Genomic DNA, 23,135 nt, shown 5'->3' with positions numbered 1-23,135 from the left:
TCAGAAGTTTAGTTAAAAATTGAAGGGTTTTACAGCAGCAGTAGAGATGAGTGAACTTTTCCCCCTTATTTAAGTTTGACCATACCCACGTATATCCGTGGCCTTCTGTAGACACCAAGAGTATTTTCCTTACCTTGCTAGCTGCTGCTGCAGCACTGGTACTTGCACTGGCGCTCGTGGTTCCAGGTTTTTTCTATAAAACAAAACCAAAACAGAAAATATATTAGTTATTAAGCTCATACAAGTCCACAGTCGTGTATAATACAAAAGAAAAATACACAGTAGATAGGAAATATGTAATAATTGCACAACAGTTATGTAATGGAAATGGTGTGACAGAAACTTTTAGTACATGTGAAATTCTCTAGAGGATTTAGGTGAGTATTCCACACCGAAATCCACCTTCCATTGTTTCCAACAGGACACCCACATTGCTCACAGATGTCTGGAATTTTCCACCACACATATGAAGTCTACGTCAATAAGGGCTTATTCACATGACAGGGTTTCATGGCTGTGTGTGAGCCATTTTTTATTGGCCAACTCACAAAAAATAATGAATCTATTCCCAAGACAGCTTGTGTGACTGATCCATTAAACAGAACATACTATTTGTCAGGCCCTTTAACAGAACCCTCCATAGACTTGTATCCATGAGGGATCCGTGAACATGAATTACCCTTGTACACTCGGCATTAAGTTTTCACAAGTTCTGAGTGAAACTGCAGACAAATTGTAAACCTATATCAGAAATCCGAAGGCCAGCATTGGATTTCCATGCTGGATTTTTAGACACATCACGAAAATCATATGAGCATGTCCCTACTGAGCTACCGTAGGCAGTACAGCATAGAAGTAGTGGTGTTTTGTAAAGCCACAACTCAACTGGTACACAAAGTCCAGCACAAATATGAAAACAAACACCACAATGGCAATAAGCGGAGTCACATTCTTTCCCAGGATGCTGGTTGGGGTGTCATTATAGACTGGTATAAATAGGGACAGCAGACCCACAGAGTCTGACTGCAGCTTTTGCTGCCTTCATCTTCTTCACCTTCATCTCCTCTTCACAAAAACTAACAGCACTGATTGCTCAGGAATGGCGGACGAATCAGTGAGGCAGAGCCCACTGTTAATGGAGGATAAGAGCTTGAATTGGAGATGGTGAAAGGTTCTCTTTAAAGTATTATTCCATTCGCAGCAAATTACAACATATATTTTATTGACTGGGGGCCTCATTCACTGCATTGCTCACAACAATGCCTGGTACAGTTGCTAAACAATACTCAGCCCCATTTACAATCGGATGGTTTGCAGTACCAGACACAGACACACTAAATTGGATGTCGCTGTTGATAGCCTCTCCTAGGTATAGGGCCATGGATCGCAATATGTCCAACCACACCTACAGTGCAACACATTTGTCATCACAATTACTGATGAAGAACAAGAAAAAATGTCTGCTTGCCTTCAGCAACTGAACTTGCTAAACCAGATGCAGTCTTGGTAGTCTAGTCTCTAAAGTACCAGGAGGCAGTACAGGCAGGGCTAGTATGAAGGTTCTGCCTCAACAGGCATCCAAATAGCAACTGAATGTGTCACACTGTTACTTTAATACACATGTATTTCAATAAGGTGTACACACTGACATATGCAGACATGACACCTACATACAGCACTACAGAAGATCCTGCAATGTGCATCAGTCCACAATAACTAGTGTCAGGGGGTCAGACAATGCAATAAACACAAGGTGGTCAGAATTCAGAAGAATTTTATTGCTTACTTATTTATGGGACACTGGATACTGTATAAGCAGATATAAGCAAAACAGCTAAACAATGCTTAAAGTGACCCTCTAATTCACAATAAAAAGAAATGAATAATCTAGAGCTAAAATACTTTGTTCTATCTTTTTTTTTTTTTTTTTTTTTTCTTAATGGCCCTTTATTTGGATGAAGCTTCCATATTCAACAGGTGGGGGGCCCAAAAGACTGCCCCTGCACTGATTGGCTGTCCAGGACCCCTGCAGTTCTTGTACTATTCAGCATAGGGAGCAAAAAGCCTAATATCTGTGTTGCATTAATGCAGTTCTGTTACCGTTAGGCTGTATTCACACAGAGTAACGCCAGGCGTTTTTTGTGTGTTTTTTGCATATAGCGCCGCGTTAACGCCGCGCTATTTAGCGGTGGCGTTGCCCGGCGTTAACGCGGCGTATACGCGGCGCTACGCGGCGTAAACGCGGCGCTATGTGCAAAAAACACACAAAAAACGCCTGGCGTTACTCTGTGTGAATACAGCCTGAGGGTGTATGCACACCGAGTAACGCCGGGCGTGTATGAGAGCCGTACACGCCGGCGTTACAGCAGGGCTGCCGAACACTTCCCATTCACTTCAATGGGAGCGCTCATAAACGCCGCTGTTACGAGCGCTCCCATTGAAGTGAATGGGAAGTGTTCGGCAGTCTGCTGTAATGCCGGCGTGTACGGCTCTCATACACGCCCGGCGTTACTCAGTGTGCATGCACCCTTAGAGTAGATGGAAGCTGAACAGCAATACTGTACCATCAGCTCCGTATACTATATAGTGTAGTGGCCAGTAGTCAACCCCCACCCCACTGATCAAATATTGATGTATTATCTTAATAACAAGCCATCAAAAAAAATCCCTTTAACTCCTTCCTTCCACAGCCAATTTTCAATATATTACTCCATGCCTTTCAAAAGCCACAACTTTTTATTTTTCCGTTAACAGAGTCACATGAGGCCTTCATTTTTGCAGAATATAATATAATAATAGTACAATATAATATTCCATATGGTGCACCAAGAAGATGGAAAAAGGTTCAGAATGGGGTGTAATTAGAGAAAAAGCGTGTCTGTGTACCAAATTTAAGACAATCCGTTTCCAGATGACCACAGCAGGGACATGGGTAACTATTAGAGATGAGCGAGTAGTGAAATATTTGAAAATTCGATTCGAGTAGACCTCAATATTCGACTATTTGTTCGAATATTGAATCCCATTATAGTCTATGGGAAAAACATGCACGTTTCAGGGAAACCACAATTCGACCAATTGGAGTCACCAAGTCCACAATGACACCCCAGGAAATGATGCCAACACCTCTGAAATGCAACTGGGACAGCAGGGGAAGCATGCCTGGGGGCATCTAACACGCCCAAGTCCCTTTATTATTATTATTATTACTGCTGCTACTGATTTAGCCAGCCAATGACTGTATACGTTTTTTTCCAATGCCTACGTTGTCCTACTTCCCACCTCCCCTGCATAGTTATTGGTGTAAAAAAGCGCCAGGGAAGGTGGGAGGGGAATCGAATTTTTACTGCATTTACCGCATGGTATTCGACCGAGTACGAGTATTTCGAATACCGTAGTATTCAATCGAATACCTACTCGATTAAATACTACTCGCTCATCTCTATACATTTTTTATTACTAATGTTATTTAGAAAGTAGGAGTGGGAGGTTGTTTAGACAAGTGTAGGGATTTCAACTTATCCTGGACAAACCCTTTAGAGACCGGACTTCCACTATAATAGTACTGCAGATGTCGGAAAATGGTTGAAGTGTGCCTCCAGTTCTAAAAAAACTTCATAATTCAATAGACCATCTAAATATAAGAAACCCTGTAATCATCATGTATCAAATAAGCCTGGTAATAAGCTTTGTCCAACTCTGTATACTATACTGTATGTAAGATCTGGATAATGGCTATGAGTTATAAAAATAAGGAGTGTCCTCTGTGTTTTGAGCACACTGTACATACAAGGTTGCCCTGTCACACCTCAGCACAACCTTCCACAATGTACAGCCGCTTATTCACCAGATGCTGACAGCAGAACTTCTGTCCCCTCAGGGTTCACAGCTTCCTGGCTGCTGCAATTTGTGACATGTCTTTTTTATTCCATCAAAACAAGAGTGGATACAAGAAGAGGATTAAAGAATTTCCTTTATATTATTCTCTTCTAGGATCTACTCCCGGGACAGTTAAAAGATAAAAAAGGAGTCCAGTATTCCTTCCTTTCTATTCTATTCCTTCTTTGCCCGTTTCCCTTTATGATGTCCTATCAGGAGAATCGCCCCTTCCCTTTATGAGATAGAGTAAAGAGCAGCATGTGTCTATGGCTGGCACAAGCTGTCCATGTATTGTCATTCATTTAAAGAATACCTCAAAACCACTTCATAAATAAATAGTACAGGTGAATGCAAGAAAAATTGTAACATCTTATTAAGAAAATCTGCTACCTCCTCACTTCTTATTAAGCAAATCTGCTCTCTTCTCCAGGTAGTATGCTGCGCTCCTCTTTCAGGTCTTCACTCAGCCTGCTTATTAATATAGAGTCTGTTTCTGTATTCACAGACCGCTCTATGGCAAGGTGATAGAATGAGGCAATAAATCAGTTAACAGCAACTTCCACCCTGAGTACTTGTACATTGTTATCTTGAAACATAGGATTCCCTCACAGTGCGGCAGCAGCTATATGTGCCTTTTCCAACAGCCTCCTTTACCCCTCCATAGACTAATATGTAAAAAGTAACACAACCTGATAAATGGAGAAAAAAAAAAAAAAAAAAAAAAAAAAAAGGTATGCTACAGAGTTTCCTATATTCACCTGTATTTCTGAAAAGTTGTTTTATAATTGGAGGTAGGCTTTCATTGAATATTTAGTCCTCAGTGTGGTATACCTGGTATGCAGAATTAGGGACATTTCTCCATTGCTTGTATTTAGTTTTTTTCACACTATAGAGTCTTGTATCGGTTACTATGTCTATAATGATCTTTTTTTTACTGTGAATCTTAAACTACATACAGTAACTATATTGGGGTTTTTTAATTCTTTTTGATTTTTCTATTGATCTGGAAAAATGTTAGCTGGCCATGATTTTGGTAGAAGTTGTCCAGAAAAACAAAAATATTAAGTCGACAACTCTGGGTGGCTGTTATTGGAGATGTCTGTGATGACAAATCTCCAGTTATAAGGATATGTTAATACTTCAGGTTTATTGGGTCTGCATTCATTGAAAAATAACCTTTTAATTCCATAGACATGACATTGCTAAAAAATTGTGTCATCTACAGGTGACCACACAAAACAGGTTAAAGGAGAATCCCAGCGGGGAAAGACAGATATACCTGTTGAACATCCCCTACCCTATGGTTGGGGCAGGTATATCAATTGCTGTGTGGAGTGCCGATTTGGCAGTCAGAGGTGTTAATAATTTTAATGTTTTCCCAGCTGATGGTCAGAAGTCTGTTTGGTGGGTGCTGAGTTCATGTCACATTCATGTCACAGTATTGTAATAATGCACACAGTGATCATAGTACAGGAATAATGCACAGAGTGATATCACAGTATAGTCATGATGTCACAGTACAGATGTAATGTGCACAGTGATGTCACAGTACAGGGATAATGTGCACAGTGATGTCACAGTACAGAGATAATGTGCACAGTGATTTCATAGTACAGGGACAATGCACATATTGATGGGACAATGCACATAGTGATGGGACAATGCACATAGTGATGTCACAGTGCAGAGATAATATATACAGTGACTAGCCTCTGCCCACAACTTTGTCTGCGTGTTGTTGGCGTCGATGATCCGCCTATATTAAGCCAATTGCTGCCGTTGATGGTTTGCCTGCTACAGTGTTTTCTCAGCTCTCAAGCTGTCCTACTGCTGAACTTGTTCCTCGCACCGTGACTGTGATAGTTCTGGCATCTCAGCAGCTGGCTGGGATGCCATATAATGACTGTTTTGTTGGCATTGATGATCCGCCTGCTCTGGCGTTTCAGCTGCTCTAAGAGCCACTCGACACCTAGCTTGTTCAGTCCTCCTGAGATCTGCTTGAAGAGAAGTCTGTTGAATTCTGGTTACCTTCATAGCGCTCGTTGTTTTAGAATTTTGCGACAAATTAGATTTTCTTTTTCCCGGCATGTTTAAAATTGGCAAACTGCCAATTTGAACCAAAACACAATGCAAATAAGGCTGAAAAAAAGTAAATCCACTATACAATATAATGTTAATGTTATTTATCTCCTCTGCGGTCATTGGCTGACAATAGTTATTGGTTTGGCTATTTAAGAGCTGCTCTTTGGGATTAAAATTACCCCCTGACGAAGCCAGGAAGTGGCGAAACGTGCGTCGGGCGCTCCATAGCTGGGTAGGCTCATTATACTGTGGATTATACTCTGTGTTGGGTCTTTATATATTTCACTATTGGGTTGCAATTTTACTGTGGTTATATGTTATGTGCTTCACTTTATCACTGATATCTTTATGGTATTTTGTAATACTCTGGTTTATTTAGCTGATTGTATGTGGTTTGCACGTTTCTTAAATATGCCCTAGCTCAGTTTTACCACCATTACATTTTAACATGTTAGCCTCCCTTACTATGGTATATATTTTATATTGGTCCTTCCCATATTTAATATATCATTGAATATTGTGTGTTATTATTTCTATTTATTTCAATAAATATTTGTACTTTATTTACAAGTAATCCTGTCTTTTTGACATTGTTTCTTAAACTGCCAATTTGGATTAAAGGGGTTTTCCCATCTCAGTGTCTCAGCACACTGCCTGGAGCAGATCAAATAATATGAAAATACTTGTACGCAATGGACTCAGTGTTATCTGTGTGTTTACATAGAGCGATAACAGACCTGGCTTTATCAGAAAACTCCAATTAGCTGAGATGCAACAGCAGTTTAATATAGTATATGAACATAAATTCATAACAGTCATGAAGCCATATCATTTACCAGGATAAAAAGTAGCCTATATGTTAATCCAGGTTACAAACTATCCATGTGTCAAATTGCATCCAAATTTGTTCAGACGTTTTTTGTGTGATCGAGTAACAAACATACAAACTTTCACACTTATAATAATAGTAGGATAGGATAGGAAAGGATGGCCTGGCACAGGGATAGTGCTCACTATAACATCAAAGTAAAGGGATAATGCGCAGACAAATAGGTCACTCTACACACAGCGTATGAAATAAGTAATTATAATTATATGATATGATATATATACTTTACTAGGACATTTATAATGCCTGTATGTGAGATCATTGATATCACATACAGGCATTATAATGTCCTAGTAAAGTAACAGAACACATTCAGTTTTGTACATCCCTTTTCACCATCCAAAGTAATACCCTAGGCCTCAGTGGAAACTGCTATGTCTGCTACACTGGTAGTCACACCCATGATAGGTACGTAGGAACATCAACATAAAGCAGGTGATCGCAAAGTATTTCTATTGATATGTGTTACCAGGACTTTCAGTCCTACCTGCCAAAAAAGGTGTATCAGATACACTAACACTGGAAACAAGGAGACTAAATCTAAAGCACACATGCATGAAATCTCCATGGCAAATACTGGTAGTAATATAGGCCGCAACAAAAAGTTCAAATGTGTCACTATAATAGGATGCCACCTTTGTCATGAAAATTCTGATCTGACTGACCATCTCAGGTCACTGCTAGGCTGTGTTCACAGTACCATTGATAATGTCCGTTTCTGTCTTCTGTCATAGGATGAGCAAATAATGGACACAGACAGAGTCTGTGAGCGTTCCCATTGACACTAATATAAACAACATGACAGACATTATTATCGTTGTGTTTGTTTACTTTTGTAATGGTAGAAAAAGTCTTGCATGAACTGTTTCTTCGGTTACAAAAGTAAACAAATATGACAAATATGACATAAGACAAATAAGACAGCGTCTGTCATGTTGTTTACATTAGTGTCAATGGGTACATACACAGCCTGTGTCCGTTCTCTGCAACAGTTAATGTCCGTTGCTGTCATTTTATGACGAAAGCCAGCAACGGACATTAACAAAGGTAGTATGAAACCAGCCTTAGTGCTAATATTTTGAAAGAGTCTGGAAGTAACAGTGGCTCAGGCACTGACCATTAAAACTCAATAGCCGAAAGACAGTGTAAATTTAGATTGACAGTCTGAAAATTGACTAGATTTATCACAATGACTGATAGTGGATGTTGTATCTGGTGATTTTTTTTTTAGACTGTCTCTGTCTACACCACCTTTTATTTGGCTTACTTTGAGTTAGACTTTTATGTCACATCTCTATCATATCTTTGTCATGTAAGTCACTACCATTATCTGAGAAGTCACACCCACATGACTAGCAAGTCAAAAAAAAGATGTGCCATGTTTATGCTAGAGTCTAGCACACAATTGTAAATCTGGGCCAATGAGTGAGCCAAATGCTGAAGCAAGTGAAAATTGCCTAGATTCTGTACTTCACTTGCACAAGAATTGTGCATTGGGAACTTCATGAAATGGGCTTCCATGGTTTAGCAGCCGCATACAACCATCAAGATCACTATGTGCAATGCAAAACTGCTGTGTTGTAAGCTGCCAATGCAGTCTGGGGCAGAAGAAATGTGTTCTCTGGTGAGATGAATCATATTCCAACATCTGGCAGTCTGATGCCAGAAAAATCTTGTGTAAAGTTGAGGCTGTTATAGCTTCAAAAGGGGGTCAACTCCATATTACCATCCATGGTTTGAAACATCTCACCCAATAAGCTAATATAGTCGTAATGTTCAGGTGTCCATACACTTTCTGCCTACATAGTACAATCTGGTATGTCAAACACACTTGTCTGAACATGGAGGCCTGTCTGCTCATCATCCAGGGCTGTGAAATCGGTAGGCCTATGACCAGCCACAATAGTAATGTATTGAATCTCCCATAAAATAGTGGGAAAAAAAAGCTTTAAAAAAAAAATAAAAAAATAAAAAAAATAAAAGTTCTAAATCCCTCCTTTCCCTAGAATACATATAAAAGTAGAAAATTACTGTGAGACACATACACATTAGGTATCCCTCTGTCTGAAAGTGCCCGGTCTACTGAATATAGGGTATATGCGGTGCTCCTGTTCCGTCAGGAAGGGGTTAATAGGAGAACTGCAGATACCCTATATTCAGCCAGGCTGAATTCCAAGTGAGGGAAAAAAACTAAGTTCTCAAGCTCAGGGAAGGGGCAGACAGAGAACCAAAACACCCCCTCCCCTTTCCCTGCACCCAAAAACTGTGACCATTTCAATTTTTGAAATTTTCCAGTAGCTGCTGCATTTCCCCCCTTCGGCTTATACTCGAGTCAATAAGTTTTCCCAGTTTTTTGTCGTAAAATTAGGGGTCTCGGCTTATATTCGGGTCGGCTTGTACTCGAGTATATACGGTAGTCAAAATGTGAGTGTTCGTCCAGAAACAACACCACACTTGTATATTAGCTCATTTTCATAGAAGAAAATAGTGTTGAACTGCGATGTCATATACAACCAGGTGTGGCACTATTTTTTGCAAGAAAGTCATGCATCTCCATTGCCTTTAACTAATCTGTATCTGTAGATATAGATATTTTTTTTTGGTCATGGGATGAGTTCTAGAGGTAATTAAAAAGACTGCTTTGTATCTTATAAACCATACAAATTTATTACGATGCAGAAAGTATATTAGAAAACTTCATCATACAAAGAGTAACATTTTCTGGAACCATAAAACCCTTTTAAGGATAACTATTGGCAGCCTGAAGAATTTTAGTAGGCCGCTTTATTACCTAAGTGTTTAGAAATGGAAGCAAATAGATAAGGAATCCCTGTGCATGCCAGCAGCTTTGTATTTACAGACTCTAAGCACTATTGCTATCACATCCTCCTCAATACTATATACGGCATAACCTCTGCTCTACATCTATTTGTTCACAAGTGCCGCAGTGACATATTGTAGGATCACACTCCAAGTTTCAAAGCAATATAAATCTGATGTAGATCCGTAGCTAGACATGACTTATATGTGTGAATGATAAATGTATAATCCTTCACTTTACATGAAAAATGAATATTGTCACATCCGCAACTTTGCATGATATATTAACCTTTCCATTATCAATTAATTGCTGCCTATGACGATTACATTTTCATAAGAAGGCCAGTACAGAAAGCTGAAGTCACACTGTAAGACCTGGAAACAAGTGAACCAAGGAGAATAGCAGTAACAAGTCTGAACGCCCCAACTATGCGGTACCTGAATAGAGCTGTGGGTTTCAGATTGAGGCCCCTTTTTTTGCTGCGATTTTTTGAGCCAAAGTCAGGAGTTGATTGAGCAGAAGGGAGAAGTATAAGAGCTTCCTAGACATTGCCCATTCCTTTTGTAGCCACTCCTGGCTTTGGCTCAAAAATGTAGCAAAATCTGCAAAAAAAAAAAAAAAAATAGCATCTTTTCTGCAACATAGGACCTTAGCCTCAGGCTACGTACACTGCATGGATCCCGCAGCCATAGTAGCTGATTGGTAAGGGTGCCGAGTGTCAGACCCCACCACTGTGATATTCATGACCTATAGGAATAGATATCAGTATTGCATTCATGTTCTGTTCCATGCACAGACATTCTATAAATAGATGTAAATTTTCCAATGTGCTGAGAAAATTTGATAAGACAAAAGATGAACATTTTATATCCTATAAAATACATACACTATATTGTGAATTAAAATATAAGTGTACAAGCCAGTCGATTTTGCTAATATGAAGCTGTGTATACATAGGCAACACACACTATATATTATGTACAGATGAAAATGGTTTGGAAAAATAGGAAAAGATATATAGACAGACCATGTGTGTAAAAGATAAGGTCATAGTAGCATCATGGCTTCCATTTCTCACAAATTCGTGGCAAATATGCCAGATGTAATATCAAGAGATAGAGACAGACAGATAGATGGATAATGTACTGTATATAAAAAGGTGTTGGACAGCCTCATTCAATCCTATATTTTTATTATTGATGTTCCAAGCCAGATGAAACTAACTAGTATACTCAGTGACCTAAATAGTGATTCTGACACAAAGATGGCCATAGACATTAGATGAATGTTGGTTGTAACACCTTGTGTTCTCGTGTCTGACCACTAGAGGGCAGACTAGAAAGACACAGGACGTAAGTTTCAGAGTGAAGGTATTAATTGACATGATACATACCAGGACAATTACTTATTAACAGTGACAAATGTCGCAGAAACCTCTACGATACATATGCATCAGAAAAGCTGTTCTGTTTGTAGTGGTATAAAACAGAAATCTCAAGATTTGTGAAAACAAGGCCCCCTGTGTTTTCCTACAGCTCCCATCTATAATGACCTCTGTGTCAGCGCAGAGTAAATGGGACGGCGGCACGACAAACATGTGCTACGATTTCACTTACTTACTGTTCAAGCAGATCACTGTACTTGTGGATCTGCAGTGAATGAGATGCAATAAAGAGACTCCCAATAACACCAGTGTGTAAATCTCTGCACCAGGAAAGTGTTTGTGCAGTGACTGGTATGTGACAGGCCCGGGAAGGCTCAGTGTACCTTGCCCATTTTACTCGTTTGGGTGTGCCGTGTTAATGTTTTGCACAATGGTGGAAGATACTTGCAGAAAGCTACGAACAGAATTGGAATGAGGAATATCAACATTCCTGATGTACATACATGACTATAAACACCCTCGTAACACTATGATCAGGACTCATTGCTGCCGTGTTCTTAAAATGCTTTTTCAGTGATTTACAACATGCCTTAAATTGAAGGATTTGTCACATGACATCATAAATACCTTCCAGGATACTCTGTGATGACTGATAACATTACGTGGTGAGAACACCCCATAAAATACATTACTGTATCATGTATGAGGGCATGGGGATGACTGTATAAAACTATGAACAGTGTCATAGCCCGTGATGAAATCTAAAAGCGAGAAATTTGTGATATGCTCTGTTCACACAGGGAATGGTGATATGAAGAATAGTGTAGTCCACTGTGCTATACGGAATTTCCAAAATATTACAACTCTGGTGGATATCTAATGGACGCCATTATAAGGCAATGGAACTTGTAAGAATTCGCTAGAAATTGGATCTCATGGCTTTGTAATAAATGGAAGTCATGATGGTAGTGTGAGTGACCTTATCTGTTATGTACAGAAATGGTATCTATCAATCTACAATATCTATCTATCTATCTATCTATCTATCTATCTATCTAAGTTATCTACAATATCTATCTAGCTATCTATCTACTTTTCCTATTGCTCGAAACTGGTTTTATCTCCACATATATGATATAATGTATTTCTTGCTATTCTAAACACTGCTTCATAGGAGCAAAGTTGACTCAATTCAAAGTATGTATTTTATAGGACATATGATGTTTCCGTCTCATCTTGTCAGATGGCATCAGCACGTTGGAATGTTTACACCAGGTATGGGATGGCCATGATGATGTCTGAGCATGAGTACAATATGCATTGCTACGAGCTGACATATGACAAATAATACCTATGGTAAAGTGTAACTAAACTTTCAAACAACTTCAGATTTTCTGTCATTATTTGTGTCCTTAATACATTTTACAATAAATTTATTGACAAATGTCTCCTTTCTGTGAAATCCTGCATCTCTTTATTATTCTTTCTTTTGATACTTTATGTGTGTAATGCTGGGAAAATAATGGAGGGGGGTGGAGGTAATTTCAGATATTATCCCTGGCTGAAAGTACAATTGGGATTGGGAGCAGCTGTATATAAGAAAGAGAGGTATGTCTGTTTAATGTAGGTTCCCATCTAAATGAGGTTGCCTTGTCGTGGCAGGTGGGCTTCATACTGTTTGATTAAATTTGTATAACCAAGTACCTCTATATTATATAGCATATTAGGTGTTCTGTAGGTACTGACGGTCAGAATGTGTACATGAATGTGCTTACACACCCCTATATAGTGATATGTACATGAAAATTAAATGGAATGACCTCTGTGTTGTGACACAGCAGTAATATTTGGTACACTGTGTGACGTTACTCAGGCCCTATGTAGAGATTTTATTTTAGCACTATGTTTAAAGTATTATTGAGGTTCTAATTGTGTATACATAACAGAAGCATTGTTTATGTGTGCAGCATGTTGGTGTTAAGAAGTACTAGAAATAGCAGAATTTATGACACTAATAAGTGTTGTAATTGGGCTGGGCCATTATAAGCTAAATAAAAGTATGATTAATGGCGATTATTTAGGCCATACGCCTTAAACACACCCCTCTTTAGGTATAAGTTTGTGTTGGACTAACACCTCCGAGCCATAACTGCTATTATACTCTGGGGTCTCCTCAGAGCCCAGAGTATATAATTAGCAGAGGCCCAGGAGAGGTGATCAAACATAGCAAACAGTGTTACTCACCTCCCATGGACTCCAGAGCTGCACCTGGTCTTCTTCAGGCCTGCTGAATGACATCAGAGACCGCTGAGGTCTATGATTGGACCTCAGCAGTACTTGGCATTGTGATGCTAAGGCGCAAGCATGACCAATGTTGTCACCATTGCATCTTTGCGTCATTGAGCCTCAAAGGTTGCTAAAGTAATTCAGGAGGCCAGAAGAAGACAAAGACCAGGGCTGGAGCCCAAGGGAGGTGAGTTACAATGTTTTTGTTTGCTCACCTCCCCTGGACCTCAGTATAATAATAGCAGTTCTGGTTTAGACATGTCCTGTCAGAACAAAACTGCAGGAAAATGCTTGCAAATAATGAAATAACCGAAACAACAACATGCACAAAATCACATTGATTATCCAGATTGACAGTAAGTTTTGGTTATTTTTTGATTAATTGCCCAGCACTATGTTGTAATATACTTTGTATCCTTTCTGTGAAATCCTGTGTAGAAATCCACTTTTTGTCCCTTCTTTTCAATGAAGTGTTAGGTATATGTGTTCTAGTGTAATGCAGGGAAGCTGAGGCCGGGGGTGTCACTTCATTCAGTAATATTTTGAACATAATAAAACGATGAACATTGCTTTTGGTATCATATGAAAGCTAACCTCATAAAACAATTCTACCTATTATTTTCACAGATAACATCAGTTGAATAAACAGCCAGGATTCGGAGAAGCTGCATATAAGTATCTCAGCCACTAATGTGTTTTCAACTGGTAACGTCTCTGGAAATAATACAGGTAGAAGTATCAATATGTCTTTCAGTTTTAGACACTATCTACAACAGGGCTTGCTAATGGCATCAAATTAGTAGATTTTAAACAAAGTCCCTACTTCTGAAAAATCCTCCTTGAAACAAATTATACAAAGCCAAGCCATATCCTCTCTGGACACGAACCTGTAAACATTCTTGAGAGCATTGCTCCATACTCTAGTACTACACAGCAGGAGGTTTCCTTTACAGACTGTGCATTTCTGTTAGCGCTACGATATCTATTGTTTTGTAGCAAAAACACAAAAATGTTATTATACTGAAAGCTAACGTTCCTGTACAACATCCATCCATCCAGTCTTCCTCTTGCTCTAAACACGGCTCTTTTACACAATTGCCATAACAATCTGGTGTATCAGTGGTGATTCACTTATTTCCTTACTGAGATTCATTTTCTATTTTTTTTTGTTATTTTTAAGGAATATAAATATATCACAAGCTAAAGCTTAATATCACTGTATATCTGTATAATTTCACAGTGGGGACCCATTTTGGGTGGAGTCAGAGTGAGTAAAACGTTACCAACTACAACTCCAGCTTCAAAATAGAATGATTATTTTTAATTACATAAAACCATTTGTAATATTGTATAATTAATTAGATGTATAGTTTGTGACACATTTATTTTCACAGAAATTCACACCCTAGCTTTTAAAGAGGACCTTTCATCAGATTGGGCACAGCCAGTTCTATATACTGCTGGAAAGCTGACAGTGCACTGAATTTAGCGCACTGTCGGCTTTCCCGATCTGTGCCCTGGGTAAAGCGCTATCGGTCCCGGGACCGTAGCGCTTAACAGTCAGAAGGGTGTTTCTGACAGTCAGTCAGATATGTCCTTCTGCCCAGCAGCGCCTATCACGCTGTACAGTGAGACTGGGGAGGAACGCCCCCTCCCTCTGCTCACAGTGCTCGTCCATAGACGAGTATTATCAGGAGGGGAGGGGGCATTCCTCCCCGCTCACACAGCACAGCGCGATTGGTGCTGCTGTGGAGATGGACATTCCTGACTGACTGTCAGAAACGCCCTTATGACTGTAAAGAGTTACGATATCGGGACCGATAGCGCTTTACCCGGGGCACAGATCGGGAAAGCCGACAGTGCGCTGAATTCAACGCACTGTCGGCTTTCCAGCAGTATATGCAACTGCCTGTGCCCAATCTGATGAAAGGTCCTCTTTAATGAGATAGAGGATATTTTACTGTTTATGACTGACCATAGCTGTCAACCATTTATGAGTCAGTCGGAGCAGACTTCAGAGTTGGGGTTGGGCTGTTGAAAAATAGAGGAGTCGTAGTCAGTACATTGGCCTACTGACTACACAGCCCTGCTTAATAACACTACGCAATAACAAGTTTTCACTTTGCAAATGATACTTTTACAATGCTGTATGCTAACAGGTCTATGGAGCAACTATAGGGAATCTCAGATTCCTATGAAAAGCCCCAATAGCTACCAAGAGTATTTCAGATGCAAAGATATCGTTCTCCTAATCCACTGCTTTGATGGTCTATTTCACTTGAATGAGAATATAATACAAATATGTTATATATAAAACACTGACGTGTCCACTCACCTCTGCTGTTTCACTACTTTTCTTATCTGTAGGCTTGGATGTGCCATCTGTTTTCTTACCACCGTGCTGAAATAAAACACAATTCCACTGTTATCTACTATTCCAGGGTGACGCCTGAAAGCAAAACACTGTTTTATGGTAATATTCCTAAAGTGCTTCACACCGTACTGCTTTCTTCTATGGAACGCCTGACCAGGTGGCACACAACACCTTCCCTTTAGGCTTGCAGTATATACTAGTTATATAACATACTACATGTAATATATAAAGAAGAAATGTCGTCAGAAACAACTTGGAGCTATTTATTCAACACACAGGACATCTTACATGGTTAGATGCAACCACTGAGATCTAAGGGTTACTTCAAGATGACTTCTGATCCTACAGTTCTAGTCTATAATCTTTCTTCAGGATTACTGGAGTTTGAGAAATGCCACCCTTATAGGGTAGCTGCATGGCAACTATATCAAAGCCACAGCCCACAGGGTGTGATAGTCTAGAATTAATATAATACGGGCCCTGGCAGGATGAGTCCTATATATACACTCATGACATGGTAATAAGGCTTTCCCCTAAAGAAACATTTAACCATTTCCTCTTCTTTCATGTAGGAATAAGCCTAATAATGGCAGAGTTCCCAAAGTCTTCATTAAAAACTTACTCTGAAAGTCAAAAATAACAACCAAACAAGATGAAAGCCTAAATGCCAGTTCACATTACTTCTTCATGAGCAACCCTTCTCCTACTGCAAATATCTTAAGCTGGCCATATACTTGAGATAAAAGTCAACCAAACCAGCCAAAATTGGCAGGAATGACCGATAACCTTATTTGTTTTGGGGCATCCCCTCGCTCCCCACGCAGGTGTTGACGGAAAGAAAGATAAAGCATGTTGGAGTTCTCAAGCCTCATGCTTTGCTTCCAAGATAAGAACATTTCTGTGTTCTTTACTGAATATTTGACTAGAAAGAAGTAACAGAGCTTTGTGCTGAAAAGTCAGCATCAACCCCTTAGGGCTAATTCACACAACACAGGTGTATTTTTGGTCCAGGCACTGTCCATGTCTACATTGGACTGCAAACCAACCCACAGCATATGAATACTACAAGTCCCGCAACAGTTCTGCCACAATGGAAAAAATCCCAGCAGGCTTGGTTTCAGTTTGTGTATGTCTATAGTTTATCTATGCTGACATAGACTTGGAGATGGCAATAGACAATTGTGTCTGGATTTACACAGCATGGTAGGCTACAGGTCTGCGTGGGTCCTGGGGTATCTGAGCCTCATCGGGCCCCTTTGCAGTGCAACTCCTGCAGGTATAGTGTTCTGGGCCCCAGCACCTGCCAGGTTGAAGCGATGCTCTGTCCAAAGTTACCTGCTTATAAATAAAACTTCATTGCTACATTTAAAGGGATTCTACCATTAAACTACATTTTTTTCTAATGAACACGTCGGAATAGCCTTAAGAAAGGCTATTCGTCTCCTACCTTTAGACGTGGTCTCCGCCACGCTGTTCCGTAGAAATACCGGTTTTAACCGGTACGCAAATGAGCTCTCCGCAGCAATGAGGGCCGGCCCCAGGGCTGAAACACCGATGAGCGCATCCCCATTGCTGCCCAGAGCCCTTTCCTGCGCCGCCTCCTTCTTCTGCAGCAACTTCGCCTCTTCTGGCTTCTCTTGCTCTTTTAGTTCTATACAGGAGCATAGAGAGGCCACCCCAAAATGGCCGCCGGCCAGCTCCTGTATTGAACTGCAAGAGCGGCTACCCCAAAATGGCCGCCGGCTGGCTCCTGTATTGAACTGCAAGAGCGGCTGTATTGAAATGGCCGGCGGCCATTTTTGGGTAGCCGCTGTTGCAGTTCAATACAGGAGCCGACGGCCATTTTGGGGTGGCCTCTCTATGCTCCTGTATAGAACTACAAGAGCAAGAGAAGCCAGAAGAGGCGAAGTTGCTGCAGAAGAAGGAGGCGGCGCAGGAAAGAGCTCTCGGGCAGCAATGGGGATGCGCTCACTGGCCTTTCAGCACTGGAGCCCGCCCTTATTGCTGCGGAGAGCGCATTTGCATACCGGTTAAAACCGGTATTTCTACGGAACGGCGCAGCGGAGACCACGTCTAAAGGCAGGAGACGAATAGCCTTTCTTAAGGCTATTCCGACGTGGTAATTAGAAAACAAAGTAGTTTAAAAGAATGATAGCTCGCTTGGAGAAAGGAGCAACTAAGAAATCTGTAAAGACGTAAGACATTAAAGATGAGGATGGTGAGGAGCTTGCCGCTGTACTTTATGTTCAAGCTCATTTCATCTTTGATCTACCCATGCATGTGAACCCATGAGCGCAGGATATGGTGAGAAATAATTAAACACTACAGGTCTCTTGGGTCTACAGGCCTAGAAAGGAATAAAGACGTTAACTCCTTATGTTGGTGAGTAAGGATATGTTCCCATACAGCAGACACTCCATGTCAAGCCAGAACTTTTTTTGTCTCAGCCTTACAAAACTGATGGAAAAAGTTCTGCCTTTCATGCGTATCCTTGCAAAGTTTTGCGTCACACTTTATGCTACTACACAAAAAAGTGACCCATTGGAAAGTTTTGAGGTGAAGGCCCCACATACAAATAGCGCTGCGGGAAAAATCACGGCGGCAATGCTTTGTGGTTCCTCCTGCAGAGCTTTTCACAGCAAGCTCAGAACGGTCTTTCTTCAATGATGCATATAGGTAAACCACCGGCATTAATATAGGTATAGCTGACATGTTGCAATTTAGAAAAAAGTAATGATTTTTGAAATTGCAGCATGTCCACTATGTGTATTTTACCACACCTTGGGGATGGGATTTGTAAAAATCCCACCCACTACACAGTGACTATAAAATGCCATGTTTTTTTTTCTGCAGTGCAAACTACAGCATTTACACCACATGGAGCCCCAAACTCAAACAGTTTTTCTCTTGAGTTTCTGTACTATGCTGAGACAAAGAGATTGGCCATACAAATGTGATTGGCCATACAAATGGCACCGGCAAATATGAAGTAAATGTTCAGGCGCAAATACAAAATGTTGCAACAGCACACTGCTAGCACCATTACGTCTAATGCCTACTGTATATAAAAATACAATCTATGAGGGGAGATGGATAGATACAGAAGGTGAGAGGGGGAGACAGTTCAGATGGTGGTGCGGTGATAGTGTTATTGGAGGTTGTAGGCCTTCCTGAATAGATGAGTCTTCAGGGCCTTCTTAAAGCCTGTGATTGTGGGGATCAGTCTTATGTGTCTTGGTAAGGAGTTCCAGAGTATGGGGGATGCACGGGAGAAATCTTGGAGGTGGTTGTGTGAGGAGCGGAGAGAGCAGAGCGGAGTAGGAGGTCTTTGTAGGATCTGAGGTTACATGTGGGCAGGTAATGGGAGATTAGGTCAGAGATATATGGAGGGGCCAGGTTGTGGATGGCTTTGTAAGTTAACAATTATATACAATTAATTTCATTTTGTGTTGCAAAATAAGACCAAACGGTTCACACGACCATTAGTAAAAGTTGAGAGAATAATAATTATCCAAAGACTGAGTTATCTGCCAGTGAAGGTAATGTTAGGTCTACACAGAGAGTCATCATTTAACACTATAGGGCTAGGATAGCCTGACCTAACATCACTTGAGGTCTATTTCCCTCCCAGATACTGTATAACTCCCCTTTGTAGTTACAACAGTGGCCACTTTTTATAGTAAAAACTGTTCCTCCCCAGTTGGCAGGGTTGTGCTTAGAATGTCTGGAATGTACAGGATCCAACTCTTACTACCCCCTGTGTCAGGGCCATACGACCTTCTTATCAGGACAGGTTCTACTGCCTTAGTGATTACCGCAATCTTTCTTATTTTCCAGTAGTCACAGCATAGCCTACCTTTCTTCCCCAGTAGTCATAGCCAGTCCTATGTCCCCGTATCCCATGTTCAGCCCCAATCCCAAAGGATCCTCAGAACCTACAGCACCTTTACCACTTAAACAGCCATCTCCCTAAACCTAAATGACTACACTAATTTGTGCGAAAATGTGAAAAAGTTTATGCCTGACCTGCCAGCGTTCCGGCTCTGCACTCGCTGTATTTTAAGCTTGAAGAATAAAGGACACATTTCGTACACTAGTGAATGTTGCCTTATTTGTCTTCTCTTGTACACTAAACCTAAAACACCAGCAGTCACCCTCTTTCCCCAGCACCATTATACTACATTGTGTTTTCAGTAGTAACATCTAAAGGAATCAGGAAGGATACACTCAGTGCAAATCGGGAAATGAATACTAGGATTGGGCTGTCTGAATGTAACCTGCACTACAGTTGCTTCAATCCATGGGAGGGGATCGGGAAGTAAAACAAGAGTTAAAAAGGTGGGCAGAAGATATTCCACAGAATTACTGTAATACAGCAACAAAAGGGGATGAGGAGAGTTACACAATGGTCAGACGTCCTTTAACCTCTTAATGACTGGGCCTATTTTTATTGATGCAGATGTAGGATTGTTTTTTTTGCTGGACAAGTTATAAACATTTCATGGTACACATTACTTATTGATTTAACATTTATTAACTCTTTCTGGGGTGCAATGAGACAAACCTGTGCTGTACTGGGCTAATTAAGCAATTAAGGGGTTTAAATAAAATAATGCTGCATAACTAATTCCCCCGATATTCATCTCTGCAGATTCTAAAGGGACTTTCCAGGAGTAAAACTTGAAGACTTTTTTAAGGATAAGGCAAAATTTTTTGATAAATGGATGTCAAAGTCCTGAGACTTAAAGGGATTCTACCATTAAAAAACTTTTTTTTTTTCTCGTTGACATTACACAGTATTGTAGGTGGCCATTTTCTTGTGGCCGGCGGGCATGCGTGCATGGCTTTGCCCTAGGCCTAGAAGTTTGAAGCCAGCCCCAGGAAGAAAACGTGTGAAGACCCCATTCCTGAAGAAGATGGAGGCGGCACTGGAGAGTTCTCTAGCAGCATTGGGGACACCCCCAGTGCTGTTTGAACGCTCGGGCCTGCCCCCAGTGCTGCAATAGAACTCATTTGCATACCGATGAAAACCGGGATTTTAACCGAATGGCAGGGCGGAGAAGACATCTAAAGATAGAAGAAGAATAGCCTTTCTTAAGGCTATTCCGTCGTGTCCACGAGAAAAAAAAAAGATTTTTAACGGTAGAATCCCTTTAAAGAGGTTGTCCAGGATATTTCTGTTCTCAATATTCTGGCATCTCTCAGTGCTGTCCGGTCCTGCTAGTCCACTGTCTTGTTTCGCCGGAAGAAAATATGGGTAAGAGGGTATAGCCATGCATACTGATGTGCCTGAAGGAAACAGAGTAGGTGCTTTCCTGGAGGGCCATTGACCTTGCAACACCAGTGATCTGCATATGCCAGTGTACTACCTTTCCCAGCATCTCGGTATGCACTCTAGTTTCTTAAAGGATTAGTATGCACAGTTTGCAAGCTTTCTTCTACCAATCTCTGTCTATCTGCATGTAAGTCTTCTCTAGCATTAAACTGCCTCTGGAATACTTTAGTTCCTCACTCTTTTCATGTGAGTCATGTATTCACCTCTCTTGGCCAGTAGGCCTTCTGCTAAGGGTGGATTCACACCTGCGCCCGGTCGCCACTTTAGGCAATCCGACGGGTTTCTGTCTTCACCCTGAGAAACTGGATAGGGGATGGAACCTGGCAGTCAGTTTTCAAACCCATTCACTTGAATGGGTTTGCAAAGTGACCGCCTGTGTCCGTCTTCTGCCTCTCTACAGCGAAACAGTTTTTTTTTAAACTGGACACAAAGTCGGACATTCAGGACTTTGTGTCCAGTTAAAAAAAAAAACTGTTTCGCTGCGGAGAGGCAGGAGACACTCACGGGCGGTCACTTTGCAAACCCATTCAAGTGAATGGGTTTGAAAACTGACTGCTGGGCTTCCGTCCCCTGTCCAGTTTCTCGGGGCAAAAGATGGAAACCCAGCAGATTGCCTAAAGTGGAGACCGGGCGCTGATGTGAATCTGCCCTAAGATGCACAGTCCTCTCTATCTCATCAGTGTTCTGTCAAGACAAATCTGGAGCCTCGAGAGGTAAGTCTTTTGATTATACAGCATTAACTGTCCCACTGCACTGATCTTAAACGGGTTGTCCCATCTCAAGGATCCTATCTATACTGGTAGCTTATGTAAATTGAGGGCTTTTTCTAAATATATTGCTTTAGAAATTCTGCTTTGTTTGCCTGCTATGTGAAATTATTCCTCCCATTGTTTACACAGTGCACCTGTGTGATAGGACAAGTGGCATCACTCACTGCTTTTATTGTAATCTACAGTGACTGCAGGATAATCAATTCAGCTTATTACAGTTTGCTGATAAAGCTTAGTCTGTTACCTCTCTACGTAAACTGAGTGTTCTCTACACGCATGTGCATGTTATTTGATCTGCATTTATATTAGAATTCTAGTAATCATAAGTATTGTGATACTTAATAGTGTCCTGTTCAGGTTAGAGGGGGTAAAATGCCTGGCACCGATCAGAATCTAATACACAGAGAAAAGTGCAGGAATCAGACAGCTCTGTACTCTGTCTAGTGACCAGAAAAAAAAATTTCTGGCCACTCTTCTGAATGGGAGCTAAGCTGCAGTGACTCAGTTCCATCACTACACAGAGAAAAGAGCTGTCTGCTTCATGCATCATTCTCTGTGTATCAGGTGCTAAGAAAAGCTATTTGATGAGAATTCCAGGTGTCAGACCCAGATTTCATATTAGTGACCTATCTAACATAGGTCATCAGTATTTTTTTTTCTATCACAGAATACCCCTTTAAACTTAAAGAAGACCTTTCACTACCTCCATCAGCTTCAGTTCTTAGCATCTATTAAAAGCTGCTGCTCCAATAATTCTAGCACAGCTGGATTTTTTTTCTTTAGCTCCCGCCATGAGCAATGAATGCAGTTAGTTTAGGTGCCTGATATACTAATTTAGTCTCTGTACTGTCAGGAGGGTGGAGTAAGGCTGGGGCAGGCAATGGGTGTGATTCTGAGCTCTGACACTAACTGGAGCTCTGAATCACTCCCCTCCCCCCACCTGAAACTGCCCTTCTAACATTACAGAGATGAAATAGCACATCAGGCACCAAAACTAACTATGCTTGTTGCTTGGGAACTGGGAGGGCTAGCGAAAATACCAACTGTGCTGGAATCAGTGGAACAGCGCCTAGTAACAGATGATAAGATTCCCTTAAACATTTATGGCAAATTGATTTTCTTTGTTGGGAAATATTTCAGATAGCATATTTCCCCTTTATGTAGATCATAACTAACATTTTGGTACAGTTAAAGGAGTTGTCCAATCTCAGACCAATATTAGGAGACACATATTATTGTTTGGATAAAGAAAAGTTCTGAAATTTTCCAATATATTTTAAATATCAATTCCTCACGGTTTTCGAGATCTCTGCCT

The 23,135-nt window shown here is 40.7% G+C and overlaps 1 protein-coding gene across 4 annotated transcripts in view; it reads right to left on the bottom strand.

Annotated features, from left to right (window-relative positions):
• Window positions 1-23,135, bottom strand: part of CAST (calpastatin) — a 113,047-nt gene that overhangs the window by 55,517 nt on the left and 34,395 nt on the right. For all 4 annotated transcript variants that reach the window (XM_075271755.1, XM_075271763.1, XM_075271747.1 and 1 more), the window contains 2 exons: window positions 15,677-15,742; window positions 134-193 (listed from right to left, as the gene is read on the bottom strand). In XM_075271755.1, coding sequence (XP_075127856.1) covers window positions 134-193; window positions 15,677-15,742 — 126 coding nt within the window. The remainder of the gene's footprint in view (window positions 1-133; window positions 194-15,676; window positions 15,743-23,135) is intronic.

This window comes from Leptodactylus fuscus, chromosome 1, assembly GCF_031893055.1.
Source record: "Leptodactylus fuscus isolate aLepFus1 chromosome 1, aLepFus1.hap2, whole genome shotgun sequence".
Taxonomy (NCBI): domain Eukaryota; kingdom Metazoa; phylum Chordata; class Amphibia; order Anura; family Leptodactylidae; genus Leptodactylus; species Leptodactylus fuscus.
Note: the sequence above shows the minus strand (reverse complement) of the source record. Positions and strands in the feature narration are given on the sequence as shown.